At 44.1% G+C, this 23,247-nt stretch overlaps 1 protein-coding gene across 2 annotated transcripts in view; it reads left to right on the top strand.

The window, feature by feature from the left end:
• Window positions 1-349: 349 nt before the first annotated feature.
• Window positions 350-23,247, top strand: part of LOC116938779 (rho GTPase-activating protein 12-like) — an 86,539-nt gene continuing 63,641 nt past the window's right edge. For both annotated transcript variants that reach the window (XM_032946394.2, XM_032946393.2), the window contains exons 1-2: window positions 350-751; window positions 7,097-7,703. In XM_032946394.2, coding sequence (XP_032802285.2) covers window positions 7,227-7,703 — 477 coding nt within the window. In that variant the 5' untranslated portion in view covers window positions 350-751; window positions 7,097-7,226. The remainder of the gene's footprint in view (window positions 752-7,096; window positions 7,704-23,247) is intronic.

Below are 23,247 nucleotides of genomic sequence, written 5' to 3'. Positions count from 1 at the left end.
TACTGCGACTTGCAAAGACTGTTGTGTTGTTGCCCGGGTCAAACACGCAGCGCAATGGAACCCGGCTGCTGCTGCTGCTGCTTTGCTTGCTCGTGGGAGGAGAGCGTCGGAGGGAAGGTGGGTAGGGTGCGGTGGATGGAGGGGGGTGCGGGGATGGAGGGGGGTGCGGGGATGGAGGGGGGTGGGGATTGGGAGGGGGTGCGGGGATGGGGTGGGGGTGCGGGGATGGAGGGGGGTGCGGCACTCCTCATCATCATCCTCCTCGGTGACTTCAACGCGCACGGCGTGGTGACGTAACAAGGGAGGCACTGACCAATGAGCGAGGGGGAAAACACACACACGGGCAAATCCACACACACACGCGCGCGAAATAAATAATAAAGATAAGAATGTCACGGCGGCTCCTGACTCAGAAGCTCGCTCTCCCCTCCGCCACTCGCGGCAGGGTTCCTTCTGTGATAATATTACCGAACACGGCGATGGTGGTGGTGGTGGTGTAGCGTGCGTGCGTGCGGCGTGTGGTGATAGCGATGCTGGCGAAGGTGACGATGGTGCTGGTGTGATCATGGTGATGGGTGGAGGAGGAGGAGCAGCAGCAGCATCAGCAGCATCAGCTCCGTGGCGTGTGCCCCGCGGGGGCCGGGTTTAACTCGGCAGACGGAGAGGGAGCGACCACGGCTGGCCGCCAGCTTTCGTCTCGACGAGTCACGACGCGTCCGGCTGTTTCGACGATCCGGCTCGGGTACCGCGGGTGAGTTGAGTGTCCGGAATACAAAGCGGGGTTTCCCGTGTGCTCCTCCTGTGTATGTGTGTGTGTGTTGATGTGTTCACACGGGGTGGTGAGGATGAATGATACTCCGTGAGAGTTGTGCGTCTTCTGCATCATCACTCATCCTCCGCGGTTCCGCAAATCTGCGCTGTTGTTACTCCATCTGGAGAGAGTTTTTTTTATGGGAGGGGGGGGGGGGGTTTGCCGCATTGATTTTTTTTTCTGTGTAACTGTTTGCCAGTCCGTTTCTGGCCACAGAAGCTTCCCGTTTCGTCCCCTTGGCTTGCCTTGTTTGTTTTCGTTCCTTTCCACCAGCCAGCCTAGATCTCCAATTGTAACCTAAACCCTAACCCCTAACCCATACGGAGAGGAAAAGCCCTCTACGGATCTGTGGGAGGCGGGTAGGGGTGTGTGGGGGGTGGGGATTGCTAACACGTGAAATGGAAAGGGTGCTCGGCCAGGGAAGGTAATCGTGGTTGTTTGTCGAAAGCAAATCCGTGCTCCGATCGCTTTCGGTCATCGCCGGTCGAGGCTGCCTAATTGCAGGTGGTGGTGGTGGAGGGGGGTCGCATTACTGTTTCACTGCGTGGCCTGGGTTTTTTGTTTTGCTCCCTCCAGCCAATTTGTGGCTGTGCTTCGTGGAGTCGTGAAAGAAAAAGAAATTAGTCGGTCACAAACCCCCTCCCCACACCTCCCCCCCCCCTGCAAAAAAAGTATATGATTGTCAACGTTTCGTGCAATGGCCCTTCTTCAGAGCACGTAGGAGGGAGAGGGCCAGAGAGAGAGGCCGTGGCGTGTAAAAGCGACGCGCCCTCCCTGCGTTGCCCATGTGCATGTTGGTTGCGGGGAGCGGTAATGTAGTTGTTGGCGCGCTGCACTACGAACCCCGACCCACCCGAGTTCGATTCCCCGCGTTCACGGCCACCAACACAAGCGACGATTGTCTGAACCGGTCCTGACCCCTCCGCAAGGTCAATTCGGACTCAAATGAGTGCCTGGTGCGGTGTGTAAACATTGCGACTGGGTGACATTTGACCCAATAGACTTAAGCGTATAATTGGGACAATTGTCTTTGTCAGTTATGTGTTTACGGGGCCCGTGGTGACATTTGCATACCCCACGTGTGCAGCCTTTTGAATGTGTAATATGTGTGCTTGGTTAAATGTCTATACAGTATTTTCGCTTTGTATTTGTATTCGTATATGGCCTTTTTTAAATGTATATACGTGTACTCTGTTCGTTTACTTGGCCTTTTTTTTAAAGTGCATATCTGTGTGTTTAAATGTGTACGTGTCGTGCAAGTACGCATTGGTATGCGAGGTAGGCTCTGTGAAGTGTGCTGCGTGGCTGCGTACAGAGAGAGGCTGTGTATTGTTTTGTGGACGCATGCGAGAGTGGTGTATAAGGTGAGTTGTGCTTTCTACTGTGGATGCATCGTGCTGTTTGATGGGTCTCTGTTGTGTTTACGTGGAATGACGATGTGTGTACGAATGCGTTGTCGGTAGACTGTGTGTTTTTAATGCAAAAGCGGGTAGTTTTACGCATTTTGAGATGTCGTCTATATTAGAATTACATGCGATAACCCATTGATGCGACAGGATCCTCCCCAACATCCACTTCACTGCAGATGGTGTTGGCTTAAGCATCAGCTGGACATTCCTTTGAGAAATGCGCTGGGAATCTAACCAAAACAAACTAGATCAGTGACAGGTTCTTCATAACAGTCTGCCGATAAACCACACGTGTGTGGTTGCATCTGAAATGAGTACATCGTGCAGTGTGCTTTATTGTGTACGTGCATTCCGTCTAAAATGCGCACTTTGTTTTATGTTGCACACGCATCTGTGCTGTATTTTAAATGTCTGTGTGCGTGCGTGCTTTGTTAAATGTCTATACCGTGTGTACACGTTGCCTTTTTAAAGGCGTGTGTGGCTTTCCATTTAAATGTGTGCTTGTGTACTTGGTCTCATGTACTTCGCCCTGCGTCAGCTACTCGCCGCACGAATTCTACAAACGCTAGAAATTGGACGTACTCTTTTTCTTTTATGCAATTGAATGACAATGATAAGGCCATTTATTTACCCAGGAAGGCCAGTTTTTTTTTTCTTTCAGGATGGTCCTAACATTGGGATGTTTGGCCATTTCCACTCATGAGTGTTTGGCTCGATGTGGGAGAAAATCAGAGTATCTTGGGAAAACCCACGTATGCAAGAGGATAATGTCCAACACTCTGCATTGAGGTACTGTATTGAAGAGCCCGCTGTTATATTGCCATATTCTTGGTCACCATACAGCCCTAGTTTACAATACCTGATATTTCAAAGGAGGCTGAACAACGCTTAGCTTCGGAGCTCTCACAAGATAACAAAACAACATTATGTGTTTGATCTATTTTAAATAGTTGTATGCGATTGGTGGAGTGTGTGCCTATGTTTTTCTTCTTGTAACAAACATGTACGGAATATTGTGCTTGTGATTTAAAAAAAATACATTGTGTGGGGTTGCATGTGCACTTCGTCTGTGCACGAGTGTGCACAGGAAACGGCCCTCTAAACATACCTACATTGGGCCATTGTTTATCGCCTTCATTTGGGCCATTGTTGATCTCCTTCATTTGGGCCATTGTTTATCTCCTTTATTTGGGCCAATGCTGGCGAGCATTAGACCAAATGAAGCAGGCCTAGTGAGAGTGCAGCAGCGGTACTTGTGGTGCGTGTGTGCGCGCGTTTTCGTGTGCACGTACGTGAGTGTATACAATGCTTCGCAGCAGAAGGCAACGTCCTCAAAGTGCTTCTTGCCTCCCTGGGGGCTCTCAACAGTGCAATTTAACGGCAGTGGGTGGTGGAGACACAAGGGGGATGGATGGGGCGGATGGGGGGGGGGTTACTCATCTCTGGGGATTGCAATGCATGGCAGCAGTAAAAACCCACTGTCTTCAGCAAGTGCAGAATTCACATCTGCAAAAAGGGCTGCTGCAAATTCATCGCATGCCAACACGAAATGTCTCTTCGGCTTGAGGAGAATTCACACCTGCACCACTCTGGACGCTTGCGACGACGAGGGTGAAGAACAAAATCTCCATTTACGAATTCCTTTCTGGTTGCTCGAACGTGCCCGAGATGTACCTGCTGGCGCTGCATACCGACAGCGTGACACGGCCAGCCCCAATAGTGGTGCTTTAAGGCTGCACCCACAATCGGGCACCCCCCCACGCCCTGTTTCTTGCCCTTACCGCCACCCACAACGCATCACGACTCCACCACCACGAGCTGCAAGCAAAGCAAGCAGCAGTCTGGCGCAGGTGCCCCAGGCTAACTCGGCACCTCCAGTTGCCTGCATAAAGTGCACTCTACAGGGTTAGACCGGACTCGAGTGTGTGTGTGTGTGTGGCCACGTGCATTGTTACGTGGGGAGCGGTGGTGTAGCGGTTAGCGCGTTGCGCTATGAACCTGGCGACCCGGGTTCGATTCACGCTCACTGTCAACACCAGTGACGATTATCTGAACCGGTCCCGGGCCTCCCCTAGGTCGACTCGGCCTCAAATGAGTACCTGGTGCGGTGTGTAAATATCGCCACTAGGGAGACAAAGGCGGTCGGGCGTGGTGCTGGCCACCCACCACTTGCCCCTACAGCCTGTTAAGGCTATACGGGGGATCTTTATCTTTGTTACGTCGTGATTGGGTCTGTTTTACCAAAAGATCAGTAACCCCGCCGAGGCAGCGTGCAATCACATTTGCACCGAGTAATTCCCAAAGCTGTTGTCAGCAGCTGAGATTTCTGTAGACACCCCACTCTAATACGCGTGCACCTTTTGTGTTTTTGTTTGTTGCATGAGCCCTGTCAACATGGCTTTTATTCTGAGGTGCCAGGCAGTGCTTGCTTAATTAAGCTAATCGCACCGCGTAGTTGAGCCGACATTTACATCCACTTTACATTTATTTTTTGGGATTTATTCGTAGTAAACAAAGAGGCTAGGATTCTGCAAATGTGTAACAAATGTTTTCTTTCAGTGCGTTGAGGGATTAATGAAAACAATTGCATTCTTTCGGCTGAACACCCATCATTGAGCTAAGCAAACAGAGCCGAATTTTTGAACCCTTATGAGAATTTCCGGGGATTCGTTACGCGAGTATTTGGAAGAATGTTAGTTAAGAGAATCTTCTTGTAGAAGCGTGGGGTATGCACCACATTTTTTAAAATGTTTTTTTTCTGCAACATAACTGGTAGAACCGGTTGGTTGCATAAGTATAAAAGCAATACCTGACCTCTGTTTGCAAGTACTCTTCGAAAATGTGTTTGTTTTGTTGTCAGAATTGCACGTAACTGCACAACAGTACTGTATTTATTTCCGGTAGTTGGCGCAAATAGTTGTTGCATTTATTGAATAGCGTGAAAGCATGGCATAGTCAAACCTTTCAGTTCACGACGACCTGTAAATACAGTACTGTTATACGTTTCAACATTTTAAGGTGGGAATACTTGCACAGGCAAGCTACGGCATGCTTCCCAAGCAGGTGTGTTCGCCAAACCTCCACATACATTTCAATGATTAAAATAACGAGTCAATCCCTCCTCGAACGAGCAGTGGTACAATATTTATCTTCATTGGAGTCCAGAGGTGGAAAATACACATGCCCATGGAAAGGGGGGCTATCCTGGTACTCAAGTGGTGATAATCTAATCACCCTCATTAGGGACGATAGGTTGAGTTGACCCCGCTCCCAGATACAATAACAAGTAGACTTGATGACATTAAAAAACATTCATCTTTTTTGCATGCCACAACTGGTCGTGGAAATATATATTACAAGAGTAATTTTGAAAAGGGTGGAGGAGTAAGCAAGTGGAATCATAATATTGTGCAACCAAATCCAATTAATGACATGTGTTTATTACCGTATTGTTTTCTAATTACGGTTATGTAATTACATTAGCCGTGGTTGGTTTTGTGAGTTTTATTTGGGATGTGTTTGGCTTGGTGGGTCGGTTGTCATTTCACTGATTAATACAGTTTACTTGCCATTTGCTGAGGACATGTAAGAAGTGACTGCCAACCATTGGATATGAAGAACTTTAGCTTTAGCTCCACGCCTCCGAGTTCTTGATCAAACATTGCATCCGATCCCAGAAATAAGTCCGCATTATAAATCGAGTTTGTTATAATTATTATTATGATTGTCTGAGCTTTAGTCTGAAAATAAGCACGACGATCTCCAGCAGTGCCTGGCTGTGCCAGCAACTAATTTTGACATCCATGATATTTTGGATAAACAATGGCAGTAATAAATAATTACGTTTTACACGTTTTTTCGTGTATGTTTTCTCATATTCTATTGTAGTCACGTATACACGCTGCATAAATTATAAATGTATTTTTCAGCAATGCCATCTGGTGCTGTCACTGAATAAGGCCCCCTGACCTGAGGGAACACATTGATCTTGTTATGAATTCATTGTCAGAGCTTTTCCTAACGGATCCTAAAGCTTCTTCATTTGAGGGCAATTTTAGCACACGATGGCAGTGGGAGCAATTGTATTAAACATTTGCATACGTCTCTGCAGTTTTGTTGATTCCAGGTTTGCAGTCAACGTAACGTAAAACGTGCGGTGCTTTGTGCTTCTCGTTTTAAACATAAATGTTCTCACAATTGTACGTTATTGCATTAATGTAAAGCATTTATCCATTACTCCGCTCGAGAAGAATAATAATCTTACCATAATAGTAATTTCATTGCTGTGAATGTTCCCGATTTGTTTCATTATACTCCACTGCCCCAAGAATAGTGTTTTTGCAATGTGATTAAACGACACAACTGCATCATTTTTTTTGAACAGTTGTTTCATATATGAATGCAGAAAAAAAATCTATTTGCAATTTTCCAAGGATTGTTGTGCGAGATACATGTCATTTTACAGTGCTGCTCTGGGTGAACACGCTGCATTTTCCATGGTGACATCTGTGAACCCAAAGGCCACTTGGGAAGCCTGCCAGCCTTCAGTATATGTGGACAGTTGTGCTTTTGTTAACTGGACCATACCGTTTGGGGTTACATGTGTGCAAACCATGGTGGAAAAGTCGCAAACAAATTATTGCATAATAACCAGTAATGATCCAGTAACATTACTGCCAAATTGCATGGCAATTCTACTTATTATTGTTACAATTGAGTTGTATTTTTGTGTTTGGTTATGTGCATGCCTGTAATCTTTTTTGAAAAGTGATATTGACTGATAACAAATGGAATAATGATTCCATATTTGCAGTCCAGTGACTGTAACGTATTCATTTTCACCAATTATGTGTTTTTTTTTCTTTCATTTTTTCAGATTGAAATATTTCACTGCGATCTATGGACACTTATTTTTGAGAGACAGCAAGTGGACTGGCTGGCTATAATATAAACAAAAAAATGAACATTTAAGGTAACGAGAATAAAAGTGCATATTATCCGACACCATGTCAGGGGTGCAATCTGCAAGCGGCATCCCAAGCACACCACACCCAAAGGTCCGAGCCCTCTATGGCTACGAGTATATTAGCTCGGATGGAAGGGTCATCAAGATGACCGAGGGTGAAGAGTTTTTTCTTCTCAAAAAGGCCAACGAGGACTGGTGGCAAGTGAAACGGCCCACGGAGAGCAAGCCCATATACGTACCAGCGACATACGTAGAGGAGAAGCCCATAGAGCAGTCGCCTGTGCTCAAGACGTTTGGCAAGATTGCGTCATTCAACGGTGCTGGCTCAGGCCTGCGCAACGGAAGCACAGACCAGCCAACGTCGCCCAAGAGCAAGATCGTTGCAACAATTTCACTGCCTCTCAACCCCTATGAGGGCTTTAGGGGCTCCGTCTTGATGCAGGATGACTCGGAATATGCCGAAATTACCTTCAAGGAGGAGGAGGAGACGACACACCTGTCCACAGGATCCTCACAGGTGAGCGCATCACTACAAGCCGTCATCATCGTCAACATTTTATACTGGATTATTTTTTCCTTACAAACAATTCACTCACTTAAGCACTTCACGTCAACACGTTTATAGGTTCATCTATGATTGTTATAGATCTGGCAGACATTGTTACGCGAGTGAGACACCTATCATGCATGGATATAAGGTGGTCAATAGATGGCAGTATAGAAAGTAGATTGCTGGCCTATTTACATATTTGATATTTCATGGGACCTCCTTTGCCAGTTCCAAAATATGAGAAGAGGTTTACCCCTTTTTCCTGGCAACAAAACGGGTGTTAAGATGTTAAAACACCAAACTGAAACGTTTTACAAGGAATCATGTCTGCATTAACCACAATACTTGTGGTCAGAATGCAAACATGCATTCAGGAATATCGCTGTGTTTGAAGTACAGTGTTGTGGTTTAATTTCCACGCTATAATATTGCGTTTTTAGTCGGGGTTGGGGGGGGGTATCTGACCAGGTGGCTCAAGGGTAGAGCAAGCGGCTTACGGTGTGAAGGTGGCTAATTCAAATTGTGGTTGCGGGTTGACTCGGCCAATTATCCCTATTGTGTCACTTTATGGGCAAGTTTAAATTGGTTGTGCTATGGATAGACTTGCCCCTGTCATAGGTATGAGGAGTTTTTTTTATCACTGGCTAAAGGCTATATTAACAGGAGATGAGCCATCATCTCAATGCGAATTTGAACTGGAAATCACTTTGGACTCTTTTTGACTACTGTATTAGGAATTATACATAATTGAAGATGACAAGGGCATGGCTCCTTGAGTCAAACACATGCTTTACTGCTATCAGGGTAAAACACGATTAAACATTTATATCAGGGAGCCTTTTGAAGGGATAATTGCTATGAGCTGAGAGCTGTTTTGGTTGCTGAATGTCTGTAACCAGCTTTTGTAAAAAAAAATATGCAATTAAACATGTGAACAGTGCTATCAGGAATATATGCAATTATCTGATAGCATAACATTTTGCAGTATAAATCACATTCTACTTTTGTATGTTTAATAATTAACACGTAGCTCAATGGATTAACCACGATGACTACTTGCAGACATGCAATACATTGAGGAATGGACTTTGATTTAAGGCCTAGTTCCTCCGACGAAGCTTCGAATTTACCATAGCTACTCTTTATATCAGCAGTTCTTTAATCGCGGGCTCACCTCCACAAAAGCCTTTCAAGGGGGAAGAGCAGGCTGTGTGGCAAGGATGCCATACAGGAGAATTGAGAGAAAACACGCTCATGCCGCAGCATTAAACAACCGCCTTACAAATACCACGTTGACTATAGAGGCGTGGATCTCTCTTTGTACTGTGGCCCTCATAATGGGGCGGCACGGGGGAGCAGTGGTCTCGACTGGGTGGAGGGGACCATACCAAAAAAGTTTTTCACCGCAATTATGTGACCAGAAATAATAAATGTACTGTTTACAATAGCCATTTTTTTTCTGCCAAAGCAGGCAAATATAACCTGACATTAATGATTCATTTACTGAAAGAGTGTAAATTTGTCTCACTATTGACACATGGAAAACAAATAGCACAGTGTACAGTAAATTTTGTAGAGTTATTACGTGAAGAAAAACACGCAAGCCTCAGAAGATACAAAATAGATGCTTTCCTGAGCTAGCGCCGCTGATATGTATAAAGGCAATTCAATTGTCTATCATGGTAATTTTATTCAGTCCTTGTATTGTTGAATGTATATAATTCGCAAAAGCATACCTCTGCAAATCAGCATTTTAACTCAATCTTTTTCAGAATCTAAGTTTTACTAAAAGCAAAAGCCAACTATGCGATATTCTAAACTATGGATGGACCATCATTTTGGATCCTAATGAGAAATGTTACGATCTCTTAGCTATCTGGTCTGTCTGTTCTGGACGTTGGCTTAACATTGCCACAGATATAAAGTATTAGATTTAAACAATCGCTGCATTAGATTATGATTTATATTAAACATGCAAACTCGTATTTCTGTAATGTATTATACAATCGTAGAACGTTAAACAACTGTACAATATACATTCAGCGGCTGCAGGTCACACATACAATACTATGAAATCATATTAAACATTGAAAACAAATGTCTGTGTTAATATGGTAATTAAAATCTAAGTGAAAAATAACTAATAACAGCCAATACAGAGTATAATTTTTTTACGACCTTTTCCTGACTTATAGAACACAACTCATGTTTTATACTTATACTTATAAGGGACTTTAAACTTGCAACTACAACCCAAGATTTAATGATTTGTCACAATTTGGATCATGAGTCAATTTAGAAATTATTTGTGTTGGTTTGACTTGTCTAATAATACTCCTATTTGCTTCCTTCTGCTTCTTTTCATTTTCCTAAATGTATAATTTATATGTAACCAGTAGGGAAGAAAAACGAATACATTCTCACAAACTGGATTCTATGTATGCACAATCTCTGGATTTGATTAGAGTGAATGCTTTGATCCAAGCCGACTGCACAGTTCACCAGTCGATTGGCAGGTTGTGTGTGATGAGTAAAAATGTGTCTACTGTACTCCCAGTTCTTCCAAAACATTTGACCAGCATGCAAAAGTGAGCCAAAATCCCCTATAGAGGGGTTCTAGAGCTGCCTCCAGTGGAGACCCTTCTATCAGGAGTGGTATGAACAAGAAATTACAAGATTGCATGTTTACTTTTAACTGCAGTCTCCTCCAGTAGTTTTTATTATGCAGTGTGTTGAAGGTTTACATTACTCTATATTAGGTAATGATTAATGTTTTAAAATACATTTATACTGTGCTTTAGATATGTTTTGATGTTTTCGCAGGAGGTTACTAGTTTTAATTTGCAGAACTTTTAATGGTTTCATAATGTGATCAACTTTTAGAATTGAAATGCAATTGCAATACTGAACTTTGCCAAGTCCGATCGACTCGCCGATTCTGATCAATTTAATCGGCATTCTTTGAAGTCTAATTTTTTTAATATGATTTGTGTCACGTGATCATATATATATAAAAAACACCAAACCACACACCCTATTCTAAACCAATGCTCTTGATTGATAAACATTTGCCATTTAAATTTACGAGTCACTGGCAGGCAATTAACATAATTGTATGCAGTGTGAAGGTAAAACTAAACAACCTTGCAGCATAAAATGTTTGATTTTCTCAAAAGTTACTTCTCCTAAAACGCAGTAATTGCGTTGACGAAGAACACCGCGTTATGGAAAAATCACGTTATAATAAATAATAAATAATATTGGGTAAAACACAGTCCGCACGAACACGTGAGATGCGTATGCAGGCTGAACCAAGACCGAGGTGCGTGGGTAGCATCTCGAAGCATCCAGCAGCATCTCGCCTTGTGTGATGCTAGGCCGAGGCAGCCGTACAACTGCTTATTTTTACTCGCACGACGTAGTTCTGTTCACTCGGTGGCATTATATTCAATTCGCATCCGCGTTATAAAAAAGGTGTTCCCTAATACGTTCATCGTGTTATATCCAATTCGCATTATGAAAATGCGCGTTTTCGGAGGACTTTACTTGGAATTGAACCTTAACATGCAAACTGTTTCATTATTAATGTGACCCAGCTATTTATAATATTGTCCTCTGGTACAAAAATACTGACTAGGTCAGATGACCACTTCATTTTGGGAGTGCCCTTCACATGGGAGGTGGCTGGGGTGGCTCAAAGATCAGAACGTAGAGCCTCCCCGAGTGAACCACCCGAGATCCTAGGTTCAAATTAGCGTTTCAGACACCGTGATATAACCGGGTTCTCTCGCGTAGCAAGTTGATGATAGTCTTAGCCTGTTCACCAACGACTGCATACAACAAAAAAAGCTATTTAAATAATGGTTTCGCTGTCCCATGACAAACAATCTCACAGCAGAGTGTGTGGAAATTGGCACCCCTCTCCCGTGTAAATTATATAAGGCTCCTTGCAGGATGTTTCAGTTGTCCAGTGAAATATCCTTTTTGCAGCACTTCTCTAACACACGGTTGATGCATTGCACTCCGAGATATCCGAATGGATGTTTTTAGCCATGACAATGCACTGATAGCGCAATTGGTATAAAGTGGAGACAGGACATTATAAAAAAATTGCCCTTTGTGAAATTGTCATCCTGCATTGGGTTTGTTTGGGCAATTTCACTGAATGCTGTGAACAATCTCTGCCACATGCGAAGGCTGCTGCGCAGTTGTATTTATTTAGGCCACGATTTAGATATTGTGAATGTGCACGGCATACATATCTATTTATTTACATGTTTTGCATTGCATATAAAACATTTATATGTGTACGTCAACTCGTATGCACCTGTTTGGTAACCGTTTCTATGAGTTTACTTATCGAAATAACATTGTTTTATTCCCATGTGTTTTTCACCTTGTAGCGCATGCATGTTCTTGTGCAGTGCTATGACAAACGCATGTTGTTGTTCTTTAGTAGAGGAAGATAGGTGGCTAACGGGGCGGCGTTGGACACTAAAACATCCCTGCTGTACAAATCGTAGGACGTTCCAAAGATAACTACAGTACAAGCACGTCCCTGGCTTAATAGAAGCCGCTTCAAGGTTATGCAGTGAAAGCACTGTCTTAAAATAATATGGAATTCTATCGTCTTTACAAGGGGCTGGCTGGGTCCCTCTAGCAGCAGTTGAGGCTGTATTTCGAACTTGCCTCCTCTCAGCCTGCAGAGTGTAGCAGGCCCAGCATGTAAGGCAGGCTATTGAAAGGAATTTGCTGGAGCACCATCGGGTGTTTGGCTAATGAGGTGGTGTTTGATGTCACCAATACGAAAGTGGCTGGCTTTGGCTTTGTATTATTGTTCTATACAACTGAGGTGCCCTGCTTTTAAACATTTGAAACGGAAGAAGATGGGCGACTGACTCAGGGGCCAGAGAACTAAGCTGGCACCACTGAGAGACGGAGTTTGAATCCGGGCAGTGCCCTGGCGATTCTCAAGTGTTGCGAGTTGATGGTCTCAGCCCGGTCACAGATGAATGCAGAACATAATACAACACTGTACTTTGTTTTGGTTTGGCTCATAATTTGGTATATTCCAGCACTAACCTGTGTGGTTTGTCATATCACCATATGGTGCTTCAGTGTATAAAACGTAACTTGGTGTTGCATATTAAAGGCTTATTGGAGTGACTTAGTTGTTCCATGAATATCATCTTCTTCACCCCCCTCCCTTCACCAATGTGGTGAAGTATGGTCAATCAACCTCATAACTGACGCAGCATGTGGAGGCCTTAATCCAGCAGTGGATTTACAGTGTGCCGTATGTTTTACTTATTCACACTTAATGAAGGCTTTCAGTATGTCAACCATCAGTTTTGGCTGCAAGTACAGGAACTGTACATTGTATTTACGTGCATTACAATACCAACAGTAATGTACTGTATTGTAGAAAAGTACGTGGTTGGTTCTGCCATCTGATGTGAAGTCGAAAGTACAAACAATTCTGCGTGGAATTGGATCAAGACGTTTTAGAATAACCATAATTAGAAACGGCATTTAGGGAAATGAATCGACACATGTAATGTGGCTCACTCAACATATTCTGCATTTAGTTTTTTTTAGCAGGCAACGGTGGGGTTGTGTTTGTTGGCTATGTTCTGAACTATCTTTAACTGGCTTATTTTGCATCGGTACGTAACCAACCGTGCTAACCGGTTTTCCACCCAACACATTTAGAATAAACATCACGCGTTTAAGAGTATTTGGCTGCTATACATCTCCCTCGTTGAGCTATCGTACGTGGCCAGGTCGCTTCTAAAAAAAGTGGACCTTACCTGGTAAAATAAAAAGTTGAGTTAGTTTAAGTTAGTCCTGAGCCATCTCTGCCTATCGCCCAGGTAGTTGCCACCCTTTTGCCTCGCCCGTATTACTGTCCAGCATTTGGCTAATGTGGAGGAGTCTATTTTATTTACCCCCCCTTTAAAAAAAATTGTCTCAGTGATGCGAGTGCCTCCTGAATGTTTTTCAGTGTTTTAGACAACAAACCCCACCCGCATTTGAAATCCGTTGCAAAAAAAAACGCCGATGCTCTTATCAGTTTACACCGCAAACAATTACCGCGTTTGTAAAAATCACCGACCAATAGTCGGTTGCAATAAAGTTAACCAGCCAAGCAAACGTGAACAAGACACTTGAGCACGGGAACTCCCCCCCACACCACCACCACCACCACGCACTCAGGACCCGTGGTGTGAGGTCAGCCTTGCGAGCAGAGTCCAGTCACCCACGCGGCATGGAACGGGTTTGACAGGTAAATAACCCCGGGTTGGCATTCTCACTGTACCCCGAACCGTGTTGTCGTGGCGTAAGAAGCGATACTGAAACACGCGGCGCGATGTTTCGCACAGCAGTGTCACCCACGGCGGGGGGGGGGGGGAGGTGATGATTTAACAACACGTGGAGTCCAGTTTAAACTCGGCGCGCTGTTGTTACGCGAGATGAGTGATGAGGTGGTCGAAGGCCCCCCCCCCCCCTCCTCGTGTTTGTTGTCGAGTTCGTCCGGCCGAGCATTTCACGTTGTGAAAGACGCGGTCACCGCACGTTTCGAGTCGACATTAACATCAACAACAACAACTGTGAGTGGCGGTGATGTCACCAAAGCGCTTGTGCCAGGCTAGGTGCAATTTAAGGTCACGTTCAAGTGTGGAAGGCTCGCCGCTGGCAGGAGGTCACTGGACAGACCCAGGGGCTTATTGGGTTGGCTTGATGTGCCAGGCTCGGGTGCAGGAGGTCATGGGACAGACCTAGGTGCCATGGGCTGGACCGCCTGAGATGACTGCCAGCTGCGCCGCGTGTTTGACCTTCGCTCTGAATCCGGCGTCCCGAGTTCAATTCCCACCCATGGCTAACATCGGTGGCAAGTGATATCTGCAACGGTCCTGGTCACCTCCCCTTCGCGGACCTACAACTATCCAGCGCGTTCAAGTGTGGGCAAACAAACAACCGTCACGTTGTGCGGATGCCCATCATCCAGCAGTGGATCGACGAACGAGTGTAGATGACTCGTGACACGCTACGTATAATCAAGGGCGGTGAATGCAGTGAACACTTGTGCTAAGTGCAGTCGAGCATTTTAATAACGTTTATTCCTGCGAGTATGAAATAACAATACAAAAAAATGTGTGTCTCCGAGAATGTGTTCTTTACGATCACACTCTTGCTATGCCCCCCTATTCGCCTATTTAATCAAAACACTGCTTACTTGCACCTGTACCTAACTTTTTCTAGCGCCTCCTGCTCCCGTTATATTTACACATTTTTGTTAATTTTCGTGTGATCTTCAGATACCTCCTCATGTTATTTGTGCAATATTCCCCAAGGGACCCTGTCTTGTCGTTCCCTGTAATATTTCTGATGATTTTTGTTTTGCCCCTGCTGCGCTTACGCAGTACCACGGATCTCCCTTTTGCAAAAATAGCCGTGCAGCCGGCTACATGGCATCATCCGTGTAATAACGAAATAAACTTTGCGTGCATTGCGTTAGAACACGCTGATACGTTGCCACCTTGAGAGCACATGTCAGCTTGCATTGACACTGGTCCTCGACGATTCTAACTGTTGGGTTTGGGGACGGAAAGAAAAACACTAGGTGGGGAGACATCGTCGGTGTCATCCAAACGTGTCTGAGTGGACGCCGTTGTGTTTTCGTTTTCAACGTGGGCATTTTTGGGTTCTAAAAGCACGGCTTGGTATGTTCAACACACAAGTTCATTTTCACAAAGCAGTGCACGATTTTGTCAAATCAAAGTCAACCTGAAGGTCTCCGTGCTCAAACAGGCATGGGGCTGTGCTCGTGTGTTGGTGCCCTTGAGCTAAGTACTGGAATGGAAATTCCACATTCCTGTGGTTGAATCTCCATGAAACCACCACGGTTGACTTACCATAAAATGGTACTTATTGCATAAACTCATGGACGAATGATGGTCTCCTTCATCCATGACCACGATTTGGGCTTCTGAATGCGAGTTGAGCTCTGCATCCAAAATATGCTGTGGCGATATATTGTCGACCAATGTCACGTTGCATCGTAAAGTTGAACAAGTTAACATACCCTTTTTTTGTGTGTTTTGTATAGAACGTTGCCACGTGTAAAATGTCCTCTGCATTGTTGCAGAACGCGTATGGCGTCTTGCACTGCATTTTGTCCGTGTGTGTTCGGTGTTTTTTTGGGCACATTGCAAGGTGCCATGCACACACTTGGCCAGTTCATGCTATGGGTGGAAGCTGTTACCTGTAGAGTCTTCTTCCTTCATATGGCTGATGTAGATGCAGTGTAACAACTACAATTTCACATTCAGGTGGTCAAGCCAGGTAACCGCGTCAGGAGCAGCGGAGTGGTGGTATCGCTGTGATGTCTCCTTTGTATTTGTGAATTAGGCATTGCGTCATTATATGTTGTACGGTCTGTTTTGGATGTCCACAGTCGCATATTGGAGAGCTAAATTGCCATTTGTGCATCAGGTATCCGCATCTACTGCCACGGTTTGTGCAGTGGATGCTGTTAAAGAGGGTGGTACATGAGCTTTGTGGAAGATCAAAACCAGGCATCTCCTGCATTGGGTATTTCACGAGGTGTTTGCGAGTTATTTTCAACGACGTTCACCAGGTAAAGGGCGCTGCGAAACACACAGTGATGTGCGCTTGTTGAGTGTGAAAGTGTACAGTGCTCGGCGGTAATGAGCCCAACGTTGTTGAACGGCTCGCACCGTACTCAACGATTTTATGACGGTGGTGGTCTCTATTGTCTCGGTGCTCGGGTCCATGCACAGCCAGCCATCTTAGTGGCTCCCTGAGAGTGTTGGGCAGCTGCTCATTGTGAACCAACACCGGCGTACACTTCCTGTTTTTGTTGTACTGTATTCATGCCCCCTTTGTTCACGAGATGTTGATTATAACAGTTGTTTGTCTCGGGCTGGGAGAAATGCCCAGTTGGAATGAGAAAACAACAGACCTTCAGAATGGCAATCATTGGAAGGAAACGTATACTGTCAAGAACGTTTTTGTTTCTCTAGAGTGTTGAATGTGGATAGGTTGAAACGACTGCGCCCGTTATGTTTTAGATGAGAGATTTTGACGGCCTCTTCGCTTTGGGCTCAACATGCCGTTGGTGATTTATATAGCGTACCGTGGTGTGCAGATAACCCAATTCACATTCATTACTACAGTGCAGTAGTTGCCAAGATGGTTCTGTTTGGGGAAAATTCAGCTGTTATTGCGGCTTTACACAGTTGGGACGGAACGATTCAATAGTCACGATTTTGGGTAGCGATTTTATTCAACTATACAGGATAACTTTTATGCGCAAGTATTAGGAAGCTGCTTCACAATGCATTATGGGTAAAAATGTGGACAACCGCATATAATAGGAAGAAATAGGGTCGCGAATAAATAATAGGAGTTTGTGCGGATCCTGCAGCTGTGTTGGATAATAGTCACGGGTAATAGGTCAGCGGATAACAGGAATGTTGGATATAGTTTTATTAACATTGCATGTGTAATGGTCCTCTGGCTGGAGGAGGGTTATACGATCTCATTCCATGCAACATATAAGTTTTTTTTTAAACATCCCCAACCAACGTGATTGCCTGCCTCCATCATTTATCATTAGCGTTGGTATGCATCAATGAATCGATGTATAATTACAGCCTGAATATATTACTTGGGGTCTCACCACCATGTTAGTTCCACTGCTTATTTCAATACTGTACTGTGCTAAATGATGAAGGGCAGAAACTACAAGTGTCACGTCGCTACCTAAGAAGAGCAGTTTTCTGCAACAAGGTTGCACTTGTTCGTGCGCTCTTAAGTACGCGCCGCGTTATAAGTGCCCCTTTATACGGTGTTCTTTAGGCTCGTTACATTCTTTTATGGGTCACAACACGCCGTTTGTGGCGGCTTGGGTTTATGCTGTCTTTTTATTCCTTGAACGTCTGGGCTTCACAGGGACGAATTTGAGAGAGAGAGAAAAAAACGAATTGTCGATTTTGCGAGACTTGGGGGGGAGCTACGGGGGAGACCTAAAGAGCTTTTTAGTCAGGCTACGGTCATGGTTAAGGCAGGCCAGGATGCTAATAAATCCACCACGTTGAAGCCCTTGATGATCAGATTTCACACACAAGTGCTGCTCGTTGAGGGAGCAGGAAGCTTGACGTTGTTATATTTGGGGCGCTGGTAAACACAGCCTGAATCTCTGGCTGATCACATTTACTCTGGCAGTTGTCGGGTAGTAAACCCAACGGAGACAAAAGTACTGTTTTTTTAACATTGCACGGAGCTTGTTTACCTTGCAGTAGCAGTTCCTTCCACTGAAGGACATTGAAAACCAGACCACTGTACTGCATATTAACGACTAAGTTGTCTAATTTAGTTTGTGCCTGCTACATCCAATGCAGTGGTTCCCAACGATGTCCTTGTTGTGTACCGATTACCAGACCTCAATGTGGTGTGAAATAAGTTCAACATGCATACATACAGGATTGCAAATAATTATAATCATAAAAAATACACAAATATCACTCGCCACGCGCTCATAACATTTTTAATTAATTTACAATTTAACAGTTTTTCGTCCCAGAGTCATTTGGCATCACATGAACGAGAGGGTGAGTGTTCACTGGATGTTGAAGGCTGGAGAGATTTTCTCACGGGCTTGGAAGAATTTTGTTGTGTATTTGTAATATAAATGCTCAAATAAATGTGATAAACGAGAGGCAGAGGGCACGAGCAGAATACGTGAAAGCCCGAGGCATCCAAATTGCACAGGTTTTTGCCGAATTCCAAACAGCGGATGAGTATGTTGACTTAGAATTGCGATGCACCACTGCTTAGTAACCCCGCATCAACATCATCATATCCCAATTGACCAACATCCATTTCTGCGAATTGTCTCGCGTACCCCAGCGAGATGTATCACCAGAGATACGCGTACCACAGGTTGGGTATGACTGGTCCAACAATGTCAAGTTTCGTAACACGAGCTGTATTGTGTTTGCGTGAGAATGCGCACGAGCCATCCAATATTCACACATGGCAACGACGGACACAATTGCATGTTAATCAAACATTTGAGTTATTTGTGTTCGCTTCCCCCTCCCTCCCTCCCCTGGAGCCGGAGGTACCCGACACTCGTGTCTTGTTGATTATATAACTCATTGATTTAGACAAACAAAAATACAAGCACTGTATGTATGCCTTTGTGAGCTTTGTTCTAGCGAGCTATGCTTTGGGATAGGAAAGACTGACGCGTGTGGGTGTGTAGCAACATCCGGTCATCTGCTCCAGCACTTTTGTTATGTTCCTTTGACTTGAGGGACGGTATCATCATGATTAGACCTCCTTTGCCAGTTCCAAAATGTAATAATAGGGTTTTTCCCCTTTTTTCTGGCAACAAAACTGAAACCTTCTTACAAGGATTCATGGCTGCATTAACCACAATACCTGTAGTCAAAAGGCAAACAAAAAAAAACATACTATGATAATATATGTGGCATTGTCCTTGAAACTGATTGGTCCACACCAAGGGACGGCTTTCTTTTGAGCCTCGACCCAATTGGTGCTCGACCACATGACGCCAGAAGGCGTACAGCTCAAAGACAATGCACTAAAGTAATGAGGGCTCGGGGTGAGCATCTACATCATAATAGGGAAAAACCCTATTATTACATTGAGGGACGGTGTCTCATCGGTACGCATAAACTATAACCCGTTAACTCGTTTGGCTGCAGTAAAAGCACTCGTTTTTCTCGCATTGACGTTTACACGATAGGGCGTGTTGTCTTGCGGCCACATTACAGGGATGAGATCATGAAAAGTAGTTACTGTGTGAACAACTTACAATGTGTGGTTTGCATTGGCTATACGATTGGCAAATACATTGCACTAGCTTTACTACCCAACTTGGCCCGGGACTTGGATCCACCACGCCCGGCTGCCTTTGTCTCCCCAGTGGCGATGTTCACACACCACACCAGTTACTCGTTTGAGGCTGAGTCGACCTAGGGGAGGCCCAGGACCGGTTCAAATAATCGTCACCGGCGGTGGCCGTGAGTGGGAATCGAACTCGGGTCGCCGGGTTCGTAGCGCGGCGCGCCAACCACTACACTACAATGCGTTACGCTTCCACGTGCGCGGGTCACGTGACAGATTTGACGTCACAGCTCACTTGCCCCCCCCCCCCCCAAATAAAAACACAAAAGTGTGTTTTTATAATTTTTGCACGGTGTACAGTCTTGAAAGTACCCACATGGCAAATTTCAAGTGTGTTGCTTGTCGGGAAGTATGCTAAACATTTTGAACAGACACACACAATCACAACTTTGCCTTTTATATATATGGAGATAACAATTACGACGTGCATTTAAACACTAACGTGACACATAATAGTCCCCAAATGTTTATGCTTCATGGAGTTGTTGTACCCAGGGATCTCTTCCCACTGAATGTATTTGCCTGAAGATGCATCGATTCGCATTAACGTAGTTTGCGAGTTTGAATTTTCAAAAAAATACGCCGTGGTCTGGTTTCTTTTGGGAAATTTCACATCAGTAAAATCTATGAGCGTTTTGGTTGCTTCCAATGCGCGCATGTAGCCTGGTTTCGTTGATCTGAATAAATGTATCTTGATGACAACTTGGAAAGGAAATGCACCCAATCAGTTTGCCTTCTACCCAGTAAAAAAAAAGACGTTGGGCCAACGTTTGCATGTTTTACATACTGGGTTTTGTTTTTTTAAAACATACTTTTTACATATTTTGTGTTGTTTATTTTTCAAATTAACACAGTTTATTTGGACGTCACTGAAAAGTGCACATCAACCATGTGGTGTAGCGCTTTTATGCAATTGCATTAATTATGTATAGTTTTAAGGAAGCGCTCGTAAAACGAGTGGGAATTATTCGGAATCAGCGGCTAAGTGAGCGGCTAAGTCCATCATGTTGATGGATCATGAACAGAATCGACTGAGAATACACTGGAGATAATTCGGAAGAGCCCTGTTGTTAGGACAAAAAAGCATCAATAAAACTCGCCCCCACTGACGTGCAGTTGCAAGGGTTTATGTGCAATGGTTTACATCAGCACGCTGGCCATTCTGTTTTACACTTGTGCACAGTTAAATGTACTCACACCAGGGCTTGCGAAATAGATGTGCGAAATAGTTCACACACACATACTGGCGAGCACTCTGAACGCATGCAATAAGACAAAACTTTATGAGACCTAAATATATTTACCCACAGACACACCTAAAAAAACCCCTAAAACTATGTAAACGTCTGTACACACCTTCATACGTATACTTGCATTAGCACATGAAGTATGCTGTAATAAAAAAAATGGGGAGAAGGGAAACAAAGATATTAGTAAATAAACACGTACGTATATATTTGTGCTCCGTAATTTTATTTTAATGTGCAGCATTGGTGTTTTGTCAACAGTTAAATCATTTTTTTAATTTAAAGCTTTCGTGACTGCAGGGATTCATATTCTTGGTTCTTTCGGTAAAGTTACGTAGAAGGGAAACAATAAAATAATAAAAATATAAAACAAAATTCTCACGACGTTTCGACTGCAAGACAAGCAATCATCATCAGGTGTGAAAACCACAGCAAGAAAATTTGAAAAAAGTGGCGGTTTTTTTACGTTAGCACCATGGAGAGCGATTTGGCAGTTATTCAGATGGACGAGTCCATCTATGTTCGGAAAAGAGGAGGGGGGAGACGAAAATAATGGATGCGGTCTGAAAGCCACTAAGCGTGAACAATCAATTAAGACCCGAAATGGTTGATCAAATCCTTCCAACGATTGCTAAGCCAGAATCCATCTTCTCGGTTGAAATTGTCTCTTTGCAAGCCATCTGGCTACCATGAGAGATTCGTTCATGAGGCTATCCACATATAAAAACACAGAGACAATTTCAACCGAGAAGATGGATTCTGGCTTAGCAATCATTTGAAGGATTTAATAAAGCCATTTCGGGTCTTAATTGATTATTCACGCTTACGGTGGCTTTCAGACCGCATCCATTATTTTCGTCTCCTCCCTCCTCTTTTCCGAACATAGATGGACTCCTCCATCTGAATAACTGCCAAATCGCTCTCCGTGGTGCTAACGTAAAAAAAACGCCCCTTTTTTCAATTTTTCTTGCTGTGGTTTTCACACCTGATTATGATTGCTTGTGTTGCAGTCGAAACGTCGTGAGGATTTTATTGTTTTATATTTTTATTATTTTATTGTTTCCCTTCTACATGACTTTACTGAAAGAACCAAGAATATAGTTAAATCATTGTACTGTTTCCCAGTTTAGCTCGCGGCAAAGCTGGGGAATAGCTCTGACGTGATCATCCATCATGTAAACACTCCTTGCAGAGCCACATGTCACATTGGACAATAACTTCAGAGCAAATACCGAGGAACCACAAATCTCAAGGTATTCCTCCGTTGAACCTCATTTTATTCAACAATAGTTTGGATTTATGAAAGCACCAACAAAACCGTAGTTGCTTTACAAAAGTGAGGGAGGCTACATTATTGTATTAGCACGGTTGGCTACGTACAGCGCGAAAGAAGTTCAACGTACACACATCTGTGAGGAAATAAAGTGGGATTGAGGCGGGCTTGGGGCATGGCAGAGAGGAGAGGTGGCAACACTGCATCACGTCCCTGGACAAAGCAAACGGGGCACAGTCTCGGTGACCGAGCCCAGGGAAAGCCGGGGCAGCCAGAACAACACCAACAAGTCTCAGGGTGGTCTCGTAAAGGGCTGGGGGCCTCCATCAATGTATCTCAGAGAAGTCTTGCGAGGCCCAGCTGGGCCAGACATGTCATCACTAATGGGTCCCAGGGCAGTCTGGGCATTGATGGAGGTGCCACCCTCAGTGTGATGCTCCATCTATCTTTAAATGGTGCCCAAGTTTGGGATGAAATAAATTACGCGTGACTCTTAATGTATCGAATTTTATTTTTTATGAAGTTCTTGTGGAGATGACGCTTACACCTTTATTATCCACTGTCCAGGACTTCAGGGCTGCTTAAGCCACCTGGCAACCTACACTACTACACTATTGTGTAAAAATATTAAAATATTTTAATGAATTGCAATGTCTAACTACAGTACTTGCTGTATAAAATGCAAGGCCACATTTGATGACACATTTGTAAATGTCCTGTATTGTAATGAATCGCAACAGAACAGCACTATAAATAACCATAAAATGCTATTCTGATAATACAGTATTTTAGAACTGGTAGATGTTTGGAAACATGCTCATACTGCCTAATGGAGGCACCTTAACAAATACCACTCGACAGAGTGGATGAAACAAACAGGCTTGTGTATATGATACATTTTGGTTGTCTATACTGGATGCATGTGCAAAAGCTATCGGCATTCTGAAATTGATTTTGCAGATTGATTGGCTGCTTGTTGACTGGACCCTGTATTTTTTGGTAAGAGCTTATGATTAACACTGGGCAATGT

The sequence above is a fragment of the Petromyzon marinus genome, chromosome 4 (genome assembly GCF_048934315.1).
Source record: "Petromyzon marinus isolate PM22_M1 ecotype Great Lakes invasive population chromosome 4, UKy_Petmar_22M1.pri1.0, whole genome shotgun sequence".
Lineage (NCBI taxonomy): Eukaryota > Metazoa > Chordata > Hyperoartia > Petromyzontiformes > Petromyzontidae > Petromyzon > Petromyzon marinus.
Note: the sequence above shows the minus strand (reverse complement) of the source record. Positions and strands in the feature narration are given on the sequence as shown.